At 41.0% G+C, this 22750-nt stretch overlaps 1 protein-coding gene across 1 annotated transcript; it reads right to left on the bottom strand.

Annotated features, from left to right (window-relative positions):
* Positions 1–5994: 5994 nt before the first annotated feature.
* FGF23 (fibroblast growth factor 23) lies at positions 5995–12724 on the bottom strand. The gene is made up of 3 exons (XM_037390567.1): positions 11816–12724; positions 9684–9787; positions 5995–9159 (listed from the first exon to the last, which is right to left on the bottom strand). Exons 1-3 carry the CDS (start codon positions 12036–12038, stop codon positions 8722–8724), a joined length of 765 nt encoding a protein of 254 aa, XP_037246464.1. The 5' UTR covers positions 12039–12724; the 3' UTR covers positions 5995–8721.
* Between the last annotated feature and the right edge of the window lie 10026 nt (positions 12725–22750).

Raw genomic sequence — 22750 nt, forward strand, 5'->3', positions numbered from 1 at the left:
AGTTAGTGTTAACAGATTCTTTCATCTTAAGTTAACTCTTACGTAGGGCAAACTGATGGTACAATAGTGTCTTACCTGTGAAAAACACCAAAGGGTCAAACTGTTCAAGCTTCCTAAACAGCTCCAATGTTAACGAAGTAACATTTTTCAATCAAAAATTTATAAGCCAGAATCTCCTGATGAAGGCTTTGTAAGGTAACGCTAAATTGGTGCAAACGCTTCTGCCAGTGGCTGGGGCAGTAGCAGCGTTAAGCGTGTTCTGCAGTTGCCCTGTTGTATTCTTTCCTTGTGTCTCTGCACTTGACATTGCTGGAAACAAGATACTGGCCTAGGTGATCTTATAGCCTGCCCTGATACGGTTAAACTTTTCATTTCACCTTTGTTATATCTGATGTAAGCTTCTCTATGTGTTAAAAAGTAAATCTGTAATTTTGGAAGCTTCTGAAGTTAATTGTAAAGCCTTTTTTCTTTAGGTCTATGTGTAGTACTGGTCTTTTTAAGTCTTTAAATCGACACTGAAATGAAATCTTTCTTCTTTCTCCTTTAATAAAGTCTCTCTTGTACATTTGTACAGTAATTCCGTACCAGTTTATTGGGATCATGGGGAAGGAGAGCTGCAGTTATAGATGGTTCTGTTAGGAATAGTAACAGAACATAAATATTTGAGGGATTACTCAGTAGTGGGCAATGAAATGTTTTGTCCTTGTGAAATGCCAATCTCTAATTAGCAGCAGGAGACAGGGCCTTAACTACAGGGTGGATTTTCAGCAGTAGCTGCCAAGATGTAAGAGAGGCTGTGAAAGCAGATCGAGCTGTTAAACACATTACCAAGATGATAAGAATTCCAAATGATAAGAAACTGGTACATTCCTTTTGAATACCCTTGTAGGAAAATAGTGCTGAAATAAATGTTAGAAACGTCTCAGCTTGCCCACATAATGGCCCGTAGTCAGATCTGAGAGAACCAATGTGTACTTTAAAATTATCTTTAAAATGGTGAAAGTTAAAATAAAAGCTGACTTGACAGACTTTCTCAGCTGCGTAGGAGAAGAAAAGGTGACTTTGGGGATTACCAAGATCAAGAGGAAACTCAGTCCCCTCCTTTCTATGCTAGTGTCATCTTTTGCTGACTAGTCCAGTGGAATCCTGCTCCCCTAAAAGTGATGCTTCGAAAGGTAGGGGAGTTGTACCATCCTTTGATGAAGTTGTTCATGTTTAAGCAGTGCTTTACCAGGCCAGCCTTGATTTGGAAAAGGTGTCAGGAGAGACAAAGAGGAGTTCATGTCCCTGCATGGTAGCACACTTGTTCCTCAGTTTTGGCCCCACCGCCATCATCTCCTGGCAGGTCTGCTAAATGTCTAGCAGGCATCAGACATGCACTTTGGCAGAGTGCTCTGATAGCATCACAGTTTCCTTCCTCTAATGTATCAGCCCTTTTTCAGGATATTTGCTGTATTCCCACAGTTCTCAGCTGGGTTTATGTTTTCCAGACATAGCCCTGTCTTCACAATAGGAGGAGTTTTGGGTTTGTTTTTTTTCCTCCCCCCGGCCCCCACTTTTAAGTACAGAATTTAGATCAGATGCGTTCTCTGTCCAAGCTTTTGGTATTTCATGAGTCTGCCTCAGATCCACACACAGCCCACATGCCTGGACCTGAAATATGTCAGATTTTCCCCAGATGTGTCCCTCTTTTGAGGGCTTTGGCCATGAGCCTGAGGTTTTTGGATATGTAATCCAGGCAAATGGCAGCTGCATGAGCACGAATCAGCGCACAGTACGTGAGCTGTTTCCCTGACATCCATGGATATGGCAAACCCGCTGTGTGGATGATCTGTTTGTGCGTGGTAAATCCAAGGCTGTTCGGGCAGGTCTTTCTGCTGAGATAGCTCTAGTGTCACTTGCAAACCTCTCTGGGGTTTGCTGGCCCGCAGGGAGCCCTGTGTGAGCCTGCAGATGCCCTACCTGACTGCCAGAAGCTGGCGGTGGGGCCCCTGAAAGCACAATCAGAGAACGACAACGGGGGCCCTGAGAATATCGGCACAGGAGGATACCAGGGTAAAAGCACAAACCATGCCTAGGCGATTACTGGTCCCCACAGGAATGCGCCCGAGGTCCAGGCAGAACCCCTTTTGGGGCGTAACTGGATGTGATGCTTTTTCCCTCTGGCGCCCAGTTGGTTGATCAAGCCCTAGCTGAACTGTGAGGAGCGGTGATGTGCTAGACTCATCTGTGATAAGTCATGAATATATTTTGGAAGAGCTAGCTATTGAAAAGTGAATGTGCTTAAGCTAAAAGTTGAGGTAATAAAGAAGGTTTTTATTTCAGAAGGGCAAGAATCACAAGATCAGTTTAATAAGGTCAGCTATACTTAAGAGTCACAGAATTAGTTTAATAAGGTCAGCTATACTTAAGATTCACAAAATTAGTTAATAAGGTCAGCTGTGCTTGAGAGCCTTAAATGGACTTAATATGGAAGAAAGGGGGGAAAGCTTTGCTTGTTTAAATCAGAGATGTAAAATTATTTAGAAGTTACATCCCAAACAGGCAAAAATTACAGGGGGGAGCCTCTAGGCCTGACTAGATAAATAATCATCTCACAGTGAGTTTCTGATTCTGGGAAAAGGGCCTATAAGGAGTAGAAATTAAGTTATATCCTATATAACATTGCATCTTAGGTATGAAATGATGAGAATTTGCAAAATAAGTAGCAAAAACATCCTGAGATACATGTGTGGCAAAATACAGAACAAGGAAAGGAGTGTCAGAAATGTTGCATTGTGTGGATGGAACAGAAATTAGGTAGTCTTAAATTACATCCCCGAAATGAATTACTTCATTTACAGCAGTATTGAACACAAGGGTAAAAGAGGATGGATAATGGGAATGAGGACAGGGAAAATACCACATTTAAAGCCAAGAATTAAAGAATTTAATATGCCTCTGTCAGGGGAAATGACTAATCTTTATCCCAGAATTCCAAAAGCACATCTAAAATTACATATCCGTAAGCAAGTATTTTAAATAGTATTTGTCAAGTTGGTGTGGAACCGTTGACTAGAGAATAGGAAATAAAAGATTTTTTTGTTTGAGAAACAGAGGAAAAAAAGCAATCTTACAGAACTGATAGTTGACCTTAATAATATTCACAGCTTAGAACAAATTCTGAAGGAGAAGTAATTACAGATAAGAGAAGTAAATGCAACCTGGGGATATAATTAGATGAAGGTTTTACCGTAAGTAGTTCACAGCTAGATTAAACTGCTAGTTTCTTTAATAAATAACCGATGTGCTAGGCAAGGGAATATAGTGGAGTATGATCTAGGTGATTTTAATTGAACACTTGACACTGCCATAATGGAAACCGTCAGCTCAACTGGAAAAGAATCAAATTTACTAGGAAAAAAAAAAAAAAAAAGGTGAAGTAGGTACACATAGGTACACAAGCAATTATGGCATATAAGTAGGTAGTACCGTCCAAGAGTCAAGCACTGAGCTGGAGGTAAGTTAGTATTTAAGTTCCATCATGGGACAACTTTTTTGTAATGACTGAATAAAAATATTGGAATGTGAAAATGTTAGCGAGGAAGCATCAGCAATAACTATGTGGGTCAGAATATCGCACAGGGAGAAAAGAATGATGAATTTGAGAGCGAAAGATTGTGCATGAAACTACCTACCATGGACTGCATGCTTAGCACCTTGATACCAACGACATGAATGTCCTCTACAAGCTGGGAAGATAATTCTTGAAAACCATAAAGGGAAGAGAATAACCTGGGATAATATTAACCTTTTTAATGTTTAATATTCATTTTATTATATATAATCTTTTATCACACAGTAAAATTATATATAATATTAATAACCTATTTTATATTTTATTTATGACAAACATATTTTATAAATATGTAGAGTAAATTAAAAAATATATTAAAATATTTTTAATTAATGGGTAGTTGTGTTGTTGCGTTTAGAAAGACAAGCCTGATCCTGAAAGGTGTCATCTGGCCAAGCAAGGAGTCATGACGCCGTTGTACAAGCACTGATGAGATATCACCTGCAACGCTATGTGTAATTCTGGCTGCTTTCGAGGAGGAGCTGAAAATGTACTCCACCTTGAAAGGGGAAGCAATGACCTGGGTTAAATCAACAAACCCCTTGAGTTTATTAAGATAAACACCAACAGCAGTTTTGTAAAAGATTCCTCTTACCAATAGATCCAGGAGTTGGTGTTAATTGAGTGGTTGGTTCTGGGAGAACGAGTAGGGGATATTTCACTTTCTTTTTTTGGTCTACCCTAAAATGAAAACTGAAAAATGAATTGACAAAAAAATGTTCAGCTGTGTACATACATTGACCAGGTTACATGCAGGTCCATCTCTCTGCTCGTCTTTTGTAGCGATTGTGGGCTAAAAGAGTTAAGTGATAAAGCTTTCTGTTTTGGTGAATAAATAAACAAGGATGAATTCAACCTTTTGAGATGTCCTTGAAGAGTGTCCAGTCACCCTCCTATGCAACTGCTGTTCTTTATGTCACTATTACAAAACGCTCCTAGAAAAAGAGCTCACTTCACTTTTTGGTTGCATTTCCCAAATTTAACTAGACATGGGGATCAAGTCCTTTTTTTAGGAGGTGTCTGCTTTTAGACAGACACTAGGAACAGGCAGTCTGGATTTCCTCTGATTGTCCTTTACGTTGTCATCCATGCTGTTGCCTCCAGTGCTGTGCTAAGGTACCTTGCAGATGTTTGGTGTTTTATTTCAGTTATGCATGGAGAAAATGGTCTCAGAAATTATTCTAATCATACACATGATCCATAAAACAGCGTATCTGCATTTGTTCCTCTTTTTCAGCACTTTTTCCTTGTTAAGATCCAGTTGCAGCTTCAGATCACAACAGAGCGAGTTTCCTGGGCAAGGAGAGACACTGAACAAACCTTGTGTTTGCCCTGTTCTTGAAAGAGAGGTGGCAGAGAGAGGTCGCTGGGGCCGTGGTGGCTCACAGCATGCTTTCTTCTTATTTCACTGTGCGTAGCTTACTCTAAATGAGTTTGAAACAGCGCAAAAGTAGTACTGAGTGTGTGGGAGACTAAAAGATACCAGCTGATATTTTTATGATGCCTTGGCATCTATTAAGTTTCTCATATGCTTCAATTCTTTTGCGCGTTCCTGCTGTGCTTCTTCCCCCTTTGAAGTCCACGAACCTAAACTTTAGCAACGGGAAGAGAAAGGGATCTTGCAGAAGAGGTCCCCACCTACCTGTCACCCTGCCACTGAAGACCACTGTCCTCTCGCCCACAAAGTGCAACAGTACTGTGGTACCTGGTGGTGATATCATGCTTCTCTTGATGCTGGTGCCATAGCAATGCAAATGACGCTACTGACTATGACAGAGCTCCACAGAGTATCTGTGGTGAGGGGGAGCACTGGCGAGGGGATCTGTCACGACCCATGGGCGCTTGCCGTTTTGCAGCTCTCTGCTGGGCCTTGGTGGCCTGGGGGACATTGCGGGAAAGAGCTGCGACAATGGTATCTGCACTTAAACCAGTCTGTGACCTGTCTGCTGCAAAACAGAGCCGTGGCATAGCCTAGGAATGGAGCTTAGAATATTTTGTATGAGCAGTAACGGTAATTACTGTGTATCTTTTACCCCTAAGATCTGGGGGCCAGGATCACAATATTACCAGCAGGACTGAACGCTAGACCAGTGGTTTTTCCATTGCTTTTGGGTTGAAGAAGACGTTTCCCAGTAGAGGGTGACAATCCCTTCCTGGTCAGCTAGTCCTGCTAAGACTTTGTTTTCTTATTTCTTGCACAGACTTTCATGTTGTGGTATGTGAAACAGCCAGGAAGCTGCAACCTACAGGCTGGAAATCACAGGGATAGTGCGAACACAAAAATTTTTGGACACAGCTGTGCTATTGTTTATTCAAGTCCTTCTGGAATGGGAGCTTGAACAGATGATGCAGAATCCACCATTGGTGAGAAAGAAAAGTTTATTGGTACTTTTATAAAAGGAAATAGTCTCTATAATACATTGATATAAATAGTTATAAATATTCTGTGGGACTTCACACCCACTCAATAATAAATAAATATGGCAATATAAATAAGTAATGCTTTCTTACTAGCCAGTGGAGTGCCAGCACATCCTTTGGAAAAATTATTCTTTTGACATTTTTAATACAGTTACTATGATTACAAATGGGTTTTTTGATGCAAAATCCACTGTGCAGTCACTCTCAGGGATTAAATCCCCTGGCTGCGATGGAATGAGCAACCCTTCTTACTTTGTTCCGATGTATGAATATAGAGATGGCATAGAGATTTAACCCCACTGACATTTCTCATCAAAGTTTATATGGATCAAGACAGAACTTCCCATGATTCAAGGTGTACGTCCATTGACTTGGGATCCTAGAGAGCTCTGTGGAGCTTACAACAATTAATGCAAAATGGAAACTTGCTCATGTAATCACAGTCCCGACTTCTCAAGGAGCAAAAGCCAAGAAAAAATGGTATAGGAAATCAAGTAAATTATTAAACTAAACATATAATCACACCTCTCCACTGTATAGACCGCAAGGTAAAATGTATTGCTCTAGTTTGAATAAGCCTGAAAATACACAAATATCCATCCACCCTGCAACTTCTCCTAAATCTATTAGAATCACTCCTTTCCTTTGAAACTAATCAAAAACATATGAGTTTAGAGATGAAAACCAACAAATATGAGACAGAACTCTTGGTGTAATCCTAATCATTTGGCTGTCCTGTACTCCTAAGGAGTTGTATGAATTAGAATCATCACACTAGGAAAATTATTCTAACAGCAGAATCAAGCCCTGTGACTTCTCTAACCTAACAATTTGGATGTTGTAGGTAAAGTGGTATCGTGTACATATATACATATGTAGGGAAAAAAAAGAGATTATTTTAAATGCTGTCAGCAGGACAGACTCTGTGCTAAATCTAGGAAACAATTTCAATGAAAGTAAGAACACGGGGGGGACTTATTTTGATTTTGTTACACTGCTGTAACTCCAGTGGCTTCAGTGAATTACTTCAAGAGACAGAAAAAAGAGCAGGACCAGCGTCTAGGCCTAATGTTTGCATTATTCCTATGAGCATTGCTTGAAACAAAGTGCACCATTTTCAGACTGTTGTCAGGCTGTTGGAATATCCTAAATGAACAAAACAGAGGAATCTGCATCCTGACTGCAGAAAATGGACACACACCAAAATTAAAAGATCTTTTCAAATATCTACCACACTGGATTTTTGTGCAGCTCATTGGTACCTTTGCTATTGATTTCTGCAGAGTATATCAAGAATAACTTTTTCAAATCCACACACCTTTAAGATTACAGGAAGACTGAATCAAAATGAAAAGATATAAGGGAGAAAATAGCTAGTGTGTACACAATTGACTGAGTCCTTGTGGAAATGAATATAGCTCCATTAAAACCAATCAAGCTATACTGAATTCTACCAGCTAACAATTTGACACCTAAATTACAATAAAAAGCTGTGCTCTGCAGATACTGCATCTTAACTACAGATTTTTAAACTTCAGCTGTATATATAGAGGTTGGATTCTGATAAGTAAACTTACCCATAGCATATACCAATGCAGTAAAAAAGTTTTGTCAACATTAGAGACCTCCAGATTAATATTAATTTCAGTCTTAAAAGTATAAAGCATCTGATACCTGCTCAGAACTAAATAGAAACATGAATGCTAAACTTAGATTCTTCTTTTTTAAATATAAACCTAATTTTCACTCATTAGATGGGAGTCTTCATGAACTATTAATAGTTTGATGCCTATAAGACATAATTTTTTTGATTTTTTTTTTCCTTGTATAGCTCAGCAGTGTGCAAAACAAACCATCCTGTTTAACACACTATTATTAGTAACCTGCTACTTTTCTCTAGGTTGGAAATATGCAAAACTAATGAATGTCTCCACATAATATTTCCATATTGTGATGCTAGAATTTAATGTATATATAAGTGTGATAGAGAAGCACGTAAGAGACAGACTCTTCTTTTTCCCAGACTTCAGCTTGGATTCAGTAGGTGTCAGAAATTACTCTTTCTACACAAGACCATTTGATCCTGCCCTGTTCTCCTGTCAGTTCCTTCAGTTTTCCATGTGTTCTGCTCCTATGACAGCAGAGTGCTCACTTTTTGACTCTTAAAAGGCATGAAAAGAGACTGAAGCTCCAACTTAACAGCTAAAAATATATATAGTAATTTTTATAAAATAACACACCATCACTGAGTTTGTCTGCTGTGTTTGCACAGCCAGGGATGGTGTTAGTAAGAGGATTCCCTGTCTCTCTTGGAATATCAGATGCTTCAGGTGTCTTTCCAGTTATATCAGGAACGTAACATCAGTTTCTCATTTCCTTCCAGTGAATTGTTCTTTTTGCTGCTGAATGCTTAAAGTGATTCAGATCCTAAAACGTTTGGTTTGTATTATTCTTTCCAAACATGTATCTTCTTTCCAGTAAAACAGAGCCCCAGCTGGAACATGGCTAACTGATTTTTTCAGTAAACTATCATCTGTAAGAACAAAATTGGAAATGAAGGATTTTTCCCCCAATGTCTTTCAGGTTTCTCATAGCCATTTTGACATTCAGACTGAGGGTGCTAGCCACTTCCTTTGCCTATTATATTCACCCATGTCTTCGGTTTGCAAGTGGTGGGGCCACAGTTATCTCGTAATATAAAAGCGAGGACTTGCGTACCTCCTGGCATCCATCATAGCATGTGGGTCATCTGGGTTGACCACGTCGTTCTGGTTGATTCTCACAGGTTCTCTGGGCATGTGGGAGAAGTCTGCTTGCTGCTGCAGCTGAGATCCAAACACGGAGATCTTCCTTTGTGGGACCAAAATTTGGTGAGGATCCATTGGATCGATATCTGCACTTCTAGTATTTCTGTGAGGCTCAGGTGTGTTGAATCGAAACAAAGGGATTTCATTTCTCCTGGACAAAAACTGGGAATATGGTGGTGGATTCATACCAGGGAAGAAAGCTTGTTTAACTCTGCCTAAGCTAACCAGGAAGTTGTGTTTGGGAGACTGGTACACATCATATCCATTTTCCAGTGTCTGGTGGTTGAACACACAGTCCTCTTGACTGAAGAAATGCTTAGGGGAAAAAAGATGACACCTGTGAGCAGAGGGATTTGGTGAATGACAAGTACTGATTAAAGATGGAAAGAGGGATGAGATCTTGCAGCAGGTGTTTTTCTGATCTGCCAGCTCTGTAACTCGGGCAACTCAGGCTTAGTCAAATGTAGATCTGAGATGCATGCCCATGTTTTCAGCAAAGGTATTATAATGATAACGTTGTTTTCTTTCTGAGGGCTGCATTGTCTGAGCTGCTCCCAACCCATGGCTCTATGCTACAGCAGGAATTCAGATTGGTCTACCACTGGATCTCATTCTGCCCTCATTTACCCAAGCAGGAACTCAGATGATTTCTGTCAGCTCTGCAACCCAATACAATCAAAGAAAAGAGGAAAGTTTTACCTAAGCGGCAGTTCCTCAGCTCACTTAAATCTGTATCCTCCTACTGTAGCTGTACAGATTTGCCCTGACTGAGGAAACAGGTACCACAGTAGCAGACTGGACGTGCCTTTCAGCCTTGAGTCTCAGTAAAGGTCACTCACCGAGCCAAAAATGTTTCCATTCATGTCCATACATAGATAGCGTCCACTCTTCACACCTGTGATTATTACTGAGCCAGCACCCTCGGACTTCATCATTAGGGCACCTGTTAAGAAAAACAAAGATATCAAATCCAGCACCCAGTTCAGCACTGCACCGTTGCCTTACAGATCCACAGATGCTGTGGCTGGAAGTGTCCCCTGGGGGTCTGAACCAACCTCCCACATGACCTGGGACTATTGCCCGCCCTAGATCAAGTTAGCTGTGGCTTTGTCTGTCTGAGTTTTGAAAAGCTCCCGAGATGGAGATGTCACCACCTGTCCAGGTGCCCTGTTTCAGTGCTGCATCAGCCTCCCAAAGACAACATTTTTTCCCTAACATCCCCTGTGAAGTCCCAAACCACACTCTGGGGACATTGCCCTTAGTTCTGTAACTACCCAGAAGATGTCTCCTTCATCTTTGTGACTACCCTGTGGTATTAGGTTATCCTTAATGCCCTTGTTAGTATACAAGCCCAGCTCCCTCAAACCCTCCTGATACACCGTGCTCAAGGCCCCTGACCATCCTGAAAACCCTCTGCCAGACCAGCTCCAGTTTCTTCACATCCATCTTGAAGTGGTGTTGCTATAGTGCTCAAAGAGCAGTTTCACTGGTGCTGAGTGGGAATTAACAACTTTCCTTGATCTGCCACGGTAGGTGGTTTGCCTTCCTCTCAAAGCGAGTGTGCTGTTGGCTTATGTTTGACGCTGTGCCTGCTGCTTGCGACCCTGAGGTCCTACCCAGGAGGGCTGTATGCATCTAGCCTGTGCAGCTGCGGGGGGTTATTGCAGAACTTGGCACTTCTCATTAATCTGGTGTCTCAGTGGTACCATGGTGACCTGGCAGAGATTCAGTCACCCTCCCTTTCATGACCCCTGGCATTGTCTGATTTCCACTTCTCCTGCTCCACCATTCCAAATACTGGTGTATTTGCTTCATGGCAGATACGGGAAAAACACGACATTCTGTTGTCTGTTGTTCTCTGAAACTTCACACTGGTTCTTGACCAACAAACCTAAAATTGGTTTTATAAAACCTTTAAATATGTAGGAAGAATAATAAGACAGTGCAATAATTCCTGCTTTTCATTAGTAATTCCTTTGAAAAAATATTTAAAAAATAGCAGAACTTGCTCATTTTTTCTCCTTGATTAAATTTTAACTGTTAAAAACATTCTTTGCTCCTTATATACTAATATAAAAACATCATAACATATGCTTACATTTTTAATTGAGTGTATAAAAATGCTGTGCAGCAATAGCAATTAACATGACTTTATGATGCCTAGCTACTTGTGATTCGAGTATTGCTAAGAGAGAATTACTTTTGAAATGCTATGAAAGAACCTTAACTCTTTAAAAAAGCCATTTTTCTGCTAACTATAATGTTTAGGTCAGGCATTCAGCAAAGGAAGAAGAATACCTTCATTTTCCATGAAAATAAACTATGATGAGACAATCTGAGAACCTTTTAGTTACAGTAGGGAATATCTACTTCTCATGAACCTCGAAGGCTTAACACTTCTTTTATGACAGCCTGGACTTTCATAGTTTACCCCTTTTTAATCGACCTTGGCACACCCATGTTCTACGCAGATTAGAGTTAGTTTTAGTAGCTGTCAGCTCTCTACCCCGAAAAAGAGATTTTATAGATACTATCAGTTTCCCATTACTGCTGTGATGAGTTCCCTCATTGCAGTGCCTTTGGTAATACTCTCAGTGCAATGGGAAGCAGCTGTTTGGGGGATGCCATCACCAACCTTTAATTGCAACTTCCACAAGAAGTTGTGGGTAAAATCATGAAATGAAGGATAATTCAGGTAACATTTGCTAGCAGATTATTACAGGTACTATAGAACTTTAGTTCTCTTAGGCAAGGAATAAAATTCCCCATCCACTAGATTTCTCTGGAGGAATTTTGTTTATTTGTTAAACAGAAGGAGGATTGTAATTATGTATATTTTCCATCCCATCGCTGTACTCCTCTGTCTGCCTGCATAATGAGAGGAGTATTTTCTAGAGCTAGTGAGAAAGCAGAAGTTTGTTCTCCCTCCCCTGCTCCCATGAAGACTGAGGGTCCATAGTACGCTACTTACTGTAGATGGTTTGGTGAGGAACACCATCAATGTAACCGTCAGCGTTGATTTGGAGATGGAAGCTGTTCCTCTCTGTATCTGTGTAGAGGTGCATCAGGTGATCTCCATTCCCCCAGCTGGGATGCAGCAGTGGAGAGGAGTTGGGAAAGGCGAGGGCAGCCTTCAGGCTACACAATACCAGTAGCATGTACCGCAGGCAGCTGCAGGCACTGCTTTGTGGCATGGCTCACCGTTCCTAACCCTCGGTTGGTATCTGCAGCTCAATATGTCTCTGTGCTTCTTGCTTGCCCTTGGTCGCCTGTGTCTGGAGTGTGAATCCTCAGATAGGTTCCCTTCTTTTCTGCAGAGGCTTATAAAGGGCAGCAAAGTGACATCACACAGGAAAAACTTCTCCACATCCTTGATTTTTGTCAAAGCAACATTTTAAGTGTCCTGAAACCTCAAGGGAAGGATCTCTGGCTAAGGTGCGGGGGGGAAAAATGTAAGGTTTCTAAAGACAGCTCACGAAAGCTAATCATATGTTCAAATGTTATCTACAACCCTGTGACATCTGAAATCTTCCCACGCCCCTACTGTTAGATCCAGGAAGAGCAATCCACTGCACTTAACTTTCACTGAAGGGAATGACCCTTCAGACCTGACTTATCTGTTTATTTAGATTCCCACCTCCCCTCTCAGTTTCCAAACTACATTCTGATTTAGTGGAAACATCAAATACTGCTACAATATTTTGCAAATATATCAAAAGCTGATATTAGGTTGTCCTGTGCCTGATTCTCCCTTCATTATGGTATAAGTTTAGCAGTGAACCTTTTGGGCTGATACTTATGTCACTCCATTTAAGCAAAAGAAACTTGATGTGAGCATAACCCACTTCAAATAAGCTGCCCCTTTTGTTTCTCCCGTTTCATTTTGTGTCACCTGAATAAAGGTGACAAAACAGCTGAAAATTACCTGTAGAACACTTTAAACCTGTGTGGTTTTTCCTGCATTGCACATCGGGCTGGCAGTCCTTTAGAGAGTCATAGAGGTTAGTGTGGCCCGTTCAGATCCAGGATCTGAATCAAACCTGAAAGCTCTCCTATTGGTACTTTTCTATTACTTCAGGTGCAACAAACAAGGTTGGAAGAACTACAAAGGGACATGACCAAGCTGGAAAGTAATAAATGGACAGTGACGCTAAAAAATGTTCCAAGATATAATACTGGCTTTTCAGTTGCCCTGCCAATGTTCCTTGTCTTTACAAACAAATCTGATTTAAAAAAATATGGTACCCTTTATTATATGAAAATGCTGTGTGTATGGGTAAAACAATAATAGAAATAACAGGTTATAAAAATGGACTGTGTTAAGGTTTCTTTCAAAAATTTATACAAAACTGAAGAGTACCAAACAGCAATTTCATAAGTTTTTTTAAAGAAGCTCAAGGATTTTAATTGTAGCAATGTTAGGTTCAGTTACAGTCTCTAGTTGGACACAGTATGAAAAATTCTTAGTTTCGTTAACAAGCTGTGGGGCAGTCCCATCAGCACCAACCGTATCATGGATTGATACAACTGTAACCAACGGCAGATGTTGATCTGAAATTTTTTTTATTGTTTAAAATTAGCAAAACTCTGCCAAATTCTTCTGTCACACCTGTGTAAATCTAGAGACTTGCGTCAGTGTATATACACCTGTGTAAATGACAGCATGTTTTAGCCAAAGTGTATAAAGGTCATATCTTAAACTGAGTAGACTGACAAAGCTGTCTTCACTGAGAGGCATCTAGGCTACAAATATTTTGCCAGTTATAACATCTGAAATGCTTTGCTTTAATTTAAAAAATAGCTTGGAGGGAAAGGGGTGTTATTTTTATTTCTCTTTTTTAGAGTGATGTATCTATTGTTGAAATTATCCACTAATATTTTTCACTTTGATATTAAAACAAATGCTGGGGGGGGGGGGGTGTTGTTGTTGGTTGGTTGGTTTTTCTTTTGCTCCCTTTCATTAGACTACCATGGAAATGCGGATATGTATACCTCAGAAGCAAAAGTTTCTGCAAAAGGCACTTACAGGATAGTGTGTCCTCTTGGAATTTTTTGTCATTCTTTTGTCAATGCAGTTTTTCTGGTTTGATATTTCATATTTATCACGACATTTTTCTGTACTTGCCATTATGGATTGATCTGGTCTCTGGTGTCTTAGTTGCAGAAAAACAGTTCTCAGATGTTTGAAAAATTTATTCGAGCTCTATTTTAGCACATGCTAGTTGTGAGCAGCTCTTTCGCTGTTTTATATGTCAGAAAAGGAAAAACTGAAAAACTGCTTTCACATGCTTAAATAGTTTGGCATTTTGAAAACTTTCCCATAGGGTCAGCAAAACTCCAGACTTTGCTGAGTTTTCTTTAGGCTGCTGGACTAAAGCAAATTTTTTTAAGTCTCTGCTTGTGAGGATGATAATGTAATTTTTGCCTTTCCATAGACTCTTGTTGTTGTTGTTGTTTCAAACCTACAAATTCCCACTGCATGTGGGTTTTTTTAACAGTCCATTTCTTTTTATTTCAGGCTGATCCATTTATTCCTTCTGTTGGTATGTAACTTTCTTACCTTCTAACCATTCAGCTGTTGATGAAGTAACCAGGTGTATGAAAGCTTGCTTACTTTTTCAGCTGTGTCTGTTAGTCTATTAGAAGTGATGACGACCTTCTCATGTATCCTTATGCTGTGGCATTAGTAATAGCAATATTTCTGCAACTTTTACCACATATGTTGATACTGCTTTTTTTGTTCTCTATATTGTTCTGAGATGTTTGGTGAATTGAGATGGCTTTTTTCAGTTCTCAGTAAAGAATTAGCTACAGAGTCTTATAGATTTTGCTTGTTGCAAAGGAAAGAAAGAAATGGAACTAAATTTGAAGACCAAAAACATTTCAGCAAACTCAGAACTGCTGCTTTTCTTTAACTGCTACCTTAGTCCAAATGGATGGTTCAGGTAGCGCTAAGTTTTGTTCAAACATGAACATAGGTTAGTCCCTCCTATGAGGAGCTTATACTTTTAAGGAGACGGGAAGGAAAGTGGGAGCTGTGAGAAGAGCAGTGTGAGCACGTGTGGAGCCTGAAACATGCTGGTGGGAAAGGGCAGGTCTGACCTACACCTCAGGACTGAACGTGAACTTTTGTGTGGTCAGGAAGGCCACACTGCCACATTTTCCACTTCCCATTGCAGGGATGCTACACAGCCAGTGTCAAGTGCCACAGCGGCACAGGACTTTCCTTGGAAGCATCCTGCAAAGGCAGCTGGGACCCAGCCCGGAGGTACCACCCATGGTGGATGTTGGGAACCACTGAGGTGAAGTGAGGAAATTTTCACTTCAGAGCAAGATTTAAAGTAAAAGGATGGATAAGACAGGCCCCAACTTGCAGGCTGAAATTTATTTGAGAAAATCACTGATGCTCTGCCCCTTAGTGGGTCTCATTCCCCTCCCTCCCTCAGCCGTGCCTTCACCCCAGGCCCGCTCCTGCTGCCTCCTTGCTTCTTGCTTCAGAGGCAGCCCGGGTCTGGCTAGGGCACTGGGGCTGGGCACGCGGCGGGCCAGGTGCCGCGACTGGAACAACTGTGACGCTTGTGCCTCACTGGTACCGTGTGTAGCCCAGGGCACACAGCAGATGGGCCACACAATACCGAACATCTGTAAATGAACATCATAACTTTCTGTGTGGAATGAAGCAAATGTCCAGTGAGAAGTTTTGTAATTTATTGAAATACGATCATTTAACTCCCAATTATACCCAAACCTGTACACAAGAGGAACTGAGTTAAGGTCATGGGAGCAGCTTGAGATCTGACTTTCCCCCATTTTGACTGTTTTGAGTTTCAGCCTTAGGTCATTTTTTGATCAAAACTGTTTCAGATCTGTAAAACCCTGAGCTCAGTAACTGTATGTCATCCCTTGCCCAGCTGCTAGCAAAGTAATGCCTTTCTTTTATTGCTTATCACTTCACTCAGCTGCAGAGGGCTTGCAAGGGAAAGGTAAGATTTTTAATTTAAGTTACTCCAAGTGATTTGCTCTCAGTTACCTTTTGCAGGCTCCTTGAAAGTGCTTTATGCACCATCAAAAATTTGCAAGTTAAAAAAACCCCAGGAGTTTTCTACTCAGTATAATGGGCTTGCTTTCCAGGATTCTCCTATGAGTGAAAATGCACGTTCCCTCCCAGTGCTGGACTACCTTTCATCATGCAGGAGCACCTGTGGACCTGTTGCTTAATAAAGCACATTGACTTATATTTAAACAGGTGTGTGGCTTGTCCTTCTGCAGAATTCTGTGCTATCTCGGTATCCGGGATGGCCTCAGGAAGCCTTTTGCTCTCTGCTGTTTCAAAGATCACAAGGGAGTTTGGCTTGACAGATTTGAAATTACCCTCTGCTTTTAACAATTTTCCTTGCATTGCACCCCTTCAAAGAGGTCAGAGAAATCAGGGGCCCTTCCCTCCGTCTCCCCATCCTTAAAATCACTGTAATAACTGGCTCTGGGACAATCACATCTTCAGAGTTGGAAATACAAGGGTGGAGTGCCTCTCCAGAAGTTATTCTAGGAATAATGACGCACTAAGTCAACGGTATGTACAGTGGATGCTCTGTGTGTGTGTGTGTGCATAAGCCTTTGCCACAGACTTTACCCGATGTTGTTAAACACATCCTGAGTGACCTTATTTGGATGTCCCATTCTTGTCACACTGCCCACGACTAAAGAAAACATCCTGGCTAGGTTCACCTACGTGAAACAAATGAGGTAAGCACAGCCCACTGGGTCTGGGACCGCAGCATGTACTAGCAGCTTCTGCAATGTGCTTGCCAAATATATTGTTTTGAGTCTTCTATTTTTTCCCCCTCACCTTTTCTCCATATAGTAGACATTCTGGAAATCCATTTCCAGTTTCAGAAGTGCTAAGTCACCTGCACAAGCAGCTCAGGCAGTGATATTGCTAGATTAGAATCCTCGATGCCTGTCTCTACAGGATGGGGGATGTATGGTCTTCCTGAGAAGTGCCTGTCTTGTCTTCTTGCCACTTCTCTTTCCAGTCAGGCAGAAGACTGTCTGTCATAAGCTTTCAGGTCTGGTTCACATGTCCGAAAAGGGGGCAGCTTGTTACCAGTGGCTTTAGACACTCTGAGCTTTCCAAATATAATGCAACAAAGACAGGCAGACAGAGAAACCCCTGATATTTCTTGCCTCAATATTTCACTATTTTGAGGAGGTAGATAAGAAAACAGACTTCCCTGCCTGTAAATGTCCCAGATGGGCATTTGTGATGCTGTTTGTGTTGTTTTCCTCTAACTGAAATGAAGGGCCTCATTCCTCCTCCAGCTGAAATCCTTGGCAGAGCTCCCAGTCAAAGCAGAACCAGTCCCTAAAAGGTTGTGTTTTCTGAACAGAGAATGTTTCTGTCATTTTAAAGGGTCTGAATTTTCTTAGGTATTGTGGAATAGAGAATGGTTGCAGTCTGTAATGAGAGCTGCTGATACCCTCTATTTCCAAAGAGACGCTTCTGGTTATTTGAAATGGAGTCTTCCAGGTTGTGGCACCCATTCCTCTGGGCATGGGAAGCCCCTTTCACATATGGGGACCTGCTTCTCCTGCAGCTTGGGTCAGCACCTGGACACAACCAACCCCATAGATCATCTAATATGCTTGGTGGTAGGTAGATGAGAGGATGTCCTTGTCCCAGAATGAGACAAATGAGAAAAGTTGGTGGGGATCTGAGGGTCGGTTGCAGCATAGGAGTAAGTGAGGGGCAAGTGGTCAAGGTGGGACGTATAGGTATGAGGGGGTGGACCAAGAAAGTGAAGGAAGAGGGCATGAAGGCAGACGTCTTCACATTTGGCTGTGGTAGCTGCTGCTCTTTGTACATGACCAAACTCTGAGGTAATCTGCTTGAGCGATGCAAGTGGTTGAACCAAATGCCCTTTCTCAGTGTCTTGTGGTATCAAGTTCTCCTAGTAATCTGTGGCTTAAAATACGTATCTATATATTAAAAACATATAATTTCATCTCTTGGTGTGCAAGTCGTAATTTCATCTAAGGTACCATAGGAGTGAAAGAGTTGCAAGTTAATTCTGCTCCTACACACATACTTGTATCAACTCTTAGGTGTTTTTTCTCCTCAAAACTAGACAGCCCAACTCAATCTGAGCTCCCACTTGGAGATCTGTGCATGCTTTCTCTGAGCATCCTTTGATGGTTGCTCTTGTTGCTCAGATCCCAGCCTGAAAACCTTGATACGCTTCAGTCCACCCTCTATAAAATAAAGTCCACATGCCCAACATGTGCAGCACTTGTCCATCCCTTGTTGCACTGCGTGACCTTTCTTTCTTTCCTGGATACATCTCCATTGTTTCCTATATTGCCTAATGTGGTATAACCAAATGCTTTTCAACCTGTTGGACCTGAGATGAGAAGGACAATAGACGTGTGTGAGGCAGCTTTTGCTTGGTGGGTGGGTGGGTATCATGGTTGTAGCACAGCTTCCAGGGCAGCAGAGGCGGAAGAGGACACCCATGGCTGGCAGAGCCCTGCCAGGTGTCCCCAGGGCTGAACAGCAGCTGAAGTGTCTTGGTAGGCAGTAACATTGGGTATGCAAAGAATCAATAAAATATTCCTTCTTTTTTTTCTAAAAAAAAGCCCCCAAACTCTAAGATAACTGTAATATCTTCCCTTTCATCTGCAGGGGAAGGGAGCAAAAAGATAAAAAGCAGCCTCTAAAACACTCTTCTTGGTTACACTCCAGTTTAAAAGACTGGCACTCAGCTGTTCATGGAGCATTTTGCCCACAGCAGCTCTGTTGTGTTTCACTTCAGTTCTTTTTAGTACTGGAAACACAGTCAGTGTAAATAGAAATGTGCCCTTGGGGAAACCTTTTCCTGTGCCATTTTTCAGACTTGAAATAGAAGCATTTAGGTGCTCAGGGTTGAAGGGAACTTAAATTTCTTGGTGCTTTTATCATGTTTGATGTTTGATTTTGGCTGCTCTATTGAATCTAAACCCTCATAGCCAAATGCTACTGGAATAATGTTGCTATTAAACTGGTCAAGGATTTTTTTTTATTCCTGCACATCAACACACACAAAGTAGAGAACTCAGTTTTATAGATAATTTTTTAGAAGTGTGAAAATTTTGTCTCTTGTAAAAACCTATAGGGCTTGGTGGAACTTAGGTTGGAATCTGATGCTATAAAATGTAGTTTGCTAGCATGGCAAACTACTTGCAGTCCTTGAAACACATTTGGTTTCTCAGCAGCAATACAAGTTTAGTCTTGGGAAATGCATGCCCTTACACAGGGGGCTAGGAGGGGTGGAGATGGCAGCCTTACAAGCAGAAGCAAAAGTTTTAAAATACTTTTAAACGATAGTTTCCTTATTTTATGTTTCCAGATCTGGTTTGGGATAGGAAAAATTTGGTACGCTATCCACAACCCTTAAGTTTTCAACTTTACAGCGATGCTATTTGATCTATTCAGAAATGAAGATAATGTCCAGGCAGTCTAATCTCACCAGTCTATGTCTACAGCTTTGTACCTGTGTTTTAGTTATTATGTGAGTTCGGGGGTTTCTTTCTGAAGAAGAAATAGCATTTTTAAAATTGACCTCTCTAGCATCAGTTTGTTTTCAGATGTAAAGAAACAAACAACAGCCTTGCAAGATTGAAAAGATACACTGATATTACAAAAGATTCTGACAAACAGATTTGAAATGCAACTATAAAGTATTTCTGAGTAGTGTTTGCAAACCAAACAGTGACATTAGGTTAATGAACAGCACTGAAAAAAGGTGGAATTAAAACTAATAAAGTAGGAGCAGAACATGCAACATACTTCTTACTTTAGTCAGAAAAAAAGAAAGAAAAAAAGTGAGTGAATTGGTTCACAGCCATCTCCATGGGTAGTGTTTTGTTTCAGTCTGCTCTAACAGCCTTCTGTAATGTACACTTTCTGTGCAAAAGCTGTACATTAAAATTCATTAAGATTGAAAGGAAGTATCAGTAATTTGGGCTAAAATACTCTATGGTCACAGGTGCAACAAAGGAAATTTTGGTTTAAGAGAATTTTTAAAATTCCCCTGAGAGTCATCAAGCAGATGCCCAGAGGGGCTGTAGCCCACAGCCTTGGACATATTCAGAACTTGAGTGGGCGAAGTCCTGAGTGAGCTGGGCTAGCTCGGGAGTTAGTGCTGCCGTTATCACAGCTCAGACTGGAAACCCCCAGGGACCCCTTCCCACCTAAATCTTTCTTTGATTCTATGACACTGGGTATGGTAACTTATTACACTGCATTCATTGACAGTTTCCAATAAACTAATAGGATAATTTCCCCTTGTTAGACAGAAGATGAGAATAGATAAAAACTTTGTTCTAACCTAGTTTTAAACTTAGTTCAGGCTCTTGGGTTCACTTTTGCATTCATTTCTGTCTCCTGAACAAAGGGATAAAAAGGCTTAAAGAAATGAAGAATGGAAAATGCAAAGAGGGTGGGGGAAATAGACTGAAACTGTCAAAAGACAAACTATGCAGACAACCTCAGCAGCAGCCAAGGGCCCTTTTGCTGTGGGACAGTAACAACAGGATGTGACTGATATGGTTAGAATTGCTTTAGTACAATTGCATGTGTTGCTCTTTAGCTCTGAGACTTATTTTTTAGTGGGATCTCTTTGAAACTAAAACTTAATTCAAAACCAATTTGCTCTATAAGTTTTAATAGTCATTTTTCAACATGAAAACCTAAAGAGTAAATGAAGAAGTCCATGACTGAATCAAGCATTGCTCTTGTACCTGTACCTCTAATGCAAAGCATGCAGAAAGAGTCCTAAGCTACTGCAAGACTAATACAAGATTCTGGAGTCCTTTAAAGCAACGCGGAGATCAAACCTTGTAAAGGGCAGGGCAAGATAAGTAACAGTGAGGTTATTTTTTTACCTAAAACTGTGTTAGCTCAGCTTTGCTCAGAAGCTGGCGTCTGTTTGTTGAGGTGTTTCTGTGATGGGGGCACCTGGAGCACATAGACAAAGGTTTATTAGGTTGAGTGGAAATCTGGCAAAGATATGTCTTGAACTCTGCCCCTGATTCAGGTTTTCCATGACAGAATGGCTTTTAAGGTAGATTTGCAGCTACACTTCTTTGTGTACCGCAGAGACAATAGTTCTTCATGTTACTTTCTCAGACACTTGGCAACACTTCCATGCAGTCAGGACTTCAGATCTCAGGCTAAGCTGATGGGAACAGCAAGTGGCACAAGCGACTTACTTGACTCTAACTTCATGATCTTGCCTGGTTACAGTCACACTGCTGGCAAGGAGGAACTTGAGTGACACGTTGCACCCTGGATGCACAGGTTCATCAGCTGCTGGGACACTGATCCTGCACCTTGGCTCTACTGATCTTTGGCCATTTTCACAGCTGGCACAAGCTGGTGTCATGCCAGGGCTGGCTGGGAAATGCATTCTCTTTCACAGAAGACATGCAGGTGGTTTTTGTCATCTTTATTGAAGTTTTGGATTCTCACCAAACCGCTCAGTTTTCCAAAAACAAAGATTTCTTGGCTGATTTTTTTTTTTTTTAACTTAGAAATGCAACTTAACACTTTGTTTCTAAATAATAATAACAAAAAAAATCTTCTTTATTATGCTTTCCATAGTCTTAATGGACTTTCTTGCATACCAGGAGCTGGCTAGCCTGCCTGCTTAGTCTGAACATGACTATGTCTCTGACACTGGTGTCACTTCAAGACCCATTGCTCCATGGTTCATTCATTCCTCGATCCCCACTTCTGGGGAAAGGATGGAAATGAATTCAAGTTAACATTTTCATGACAGCTGACAACTAGCTTAGCATAAACTGAGGTGGTGCAAAACACACACATAGGATATTTTAGACAGAAGAAATTTCATAGTCACCCAAGTGGCTTGTAGACCTGTATGTTGATTGTTACAGGGGTGTAGAAAATAAATTCTGTTTGAGATTATCCAGGTCTTCTGAAACTGGCAAGTTTCTCTTTAATATCTGCAACACAATGTCGACAGATTTGCTCAAGGTTTACAGGATGTGGCACCCATACATGCCCCATACATGTCCCTTTCCCACATTTTCTATTGCTCTAATCATTGCCTTTGCAAAATGTTGGGGTTTTAGTGAGCTGGCACGGAAGGGCTGCAGCTTCTCTGACTAGATTCTGAAATCTGCCCTGTGCTACAGTTTATCCATCACTGGCATACCCATTTCTGCTGACTTGTCTACCCAGGTAGTGTGTCTTGTCTAAAAAAAATGTATTCTTTTTCCTGGTGTGCTTGCTTCTAGGTCCTTATGAATACTGAGGATACACATACACAGCCTCAAAAAGAAAATCAGTTCATGCACCCATCTCCTCTTGTAGTGCACTGCAAGGCAGCTAAATGTACACTGACTGACTGCTTTATTTCGGGAAAACACTTCATTTTATGTAGTTTCCTATTTCCAAACATTGTTGTTAGTCTAGCACTGGGATTTAGTGCTTTTGCATAGGGTTGGCTACATGGTTATATTAAAGTGAAAAAGTACTTAACATATTTTCACTAAGGGACAGTAACCAGGCAAGATCATGAAGTTAGAGTCAAATAAGTCGCTTGTGCTACTTGCTGTTCCCATCAGCTTAGCTTGAGATCTGAAGTCCTGGCTGCATGGAAGTGTTGCCAAGAGTCAAGGTAGGGCAAGGATTTGTCATGGGTCCACTACCTTGTAATAATTGCTTCTGTTTTGCCCCTGTGGGAACTGTAAGCTGGCTTGTCCCTCACTGGATGACTGAGGTGGTTAAAGTGTTATTGAAAAGAAATTATGGTCTCACTGAATGACACCTATACTAGTTATAATCACCTTCCTTATGTTTTTGCAGCAAGTCTATTGCCTCTTCAATAAACTGGAAGATTTGTGT

This window comes from Falco rusticolus, chromosome 5 (genome assembly GCF_015220075.1).
Source record: "Falco rusticolus isolate bFalRus1 chromosome 5, bFalRus1.pri, whole genome shotgun sequence".
Lineage (NCBI taxonomy): Eukaryota > Metazoa > Chordata > Aves > Falconiformes > Falconidae > Falco > Falco rusticolus.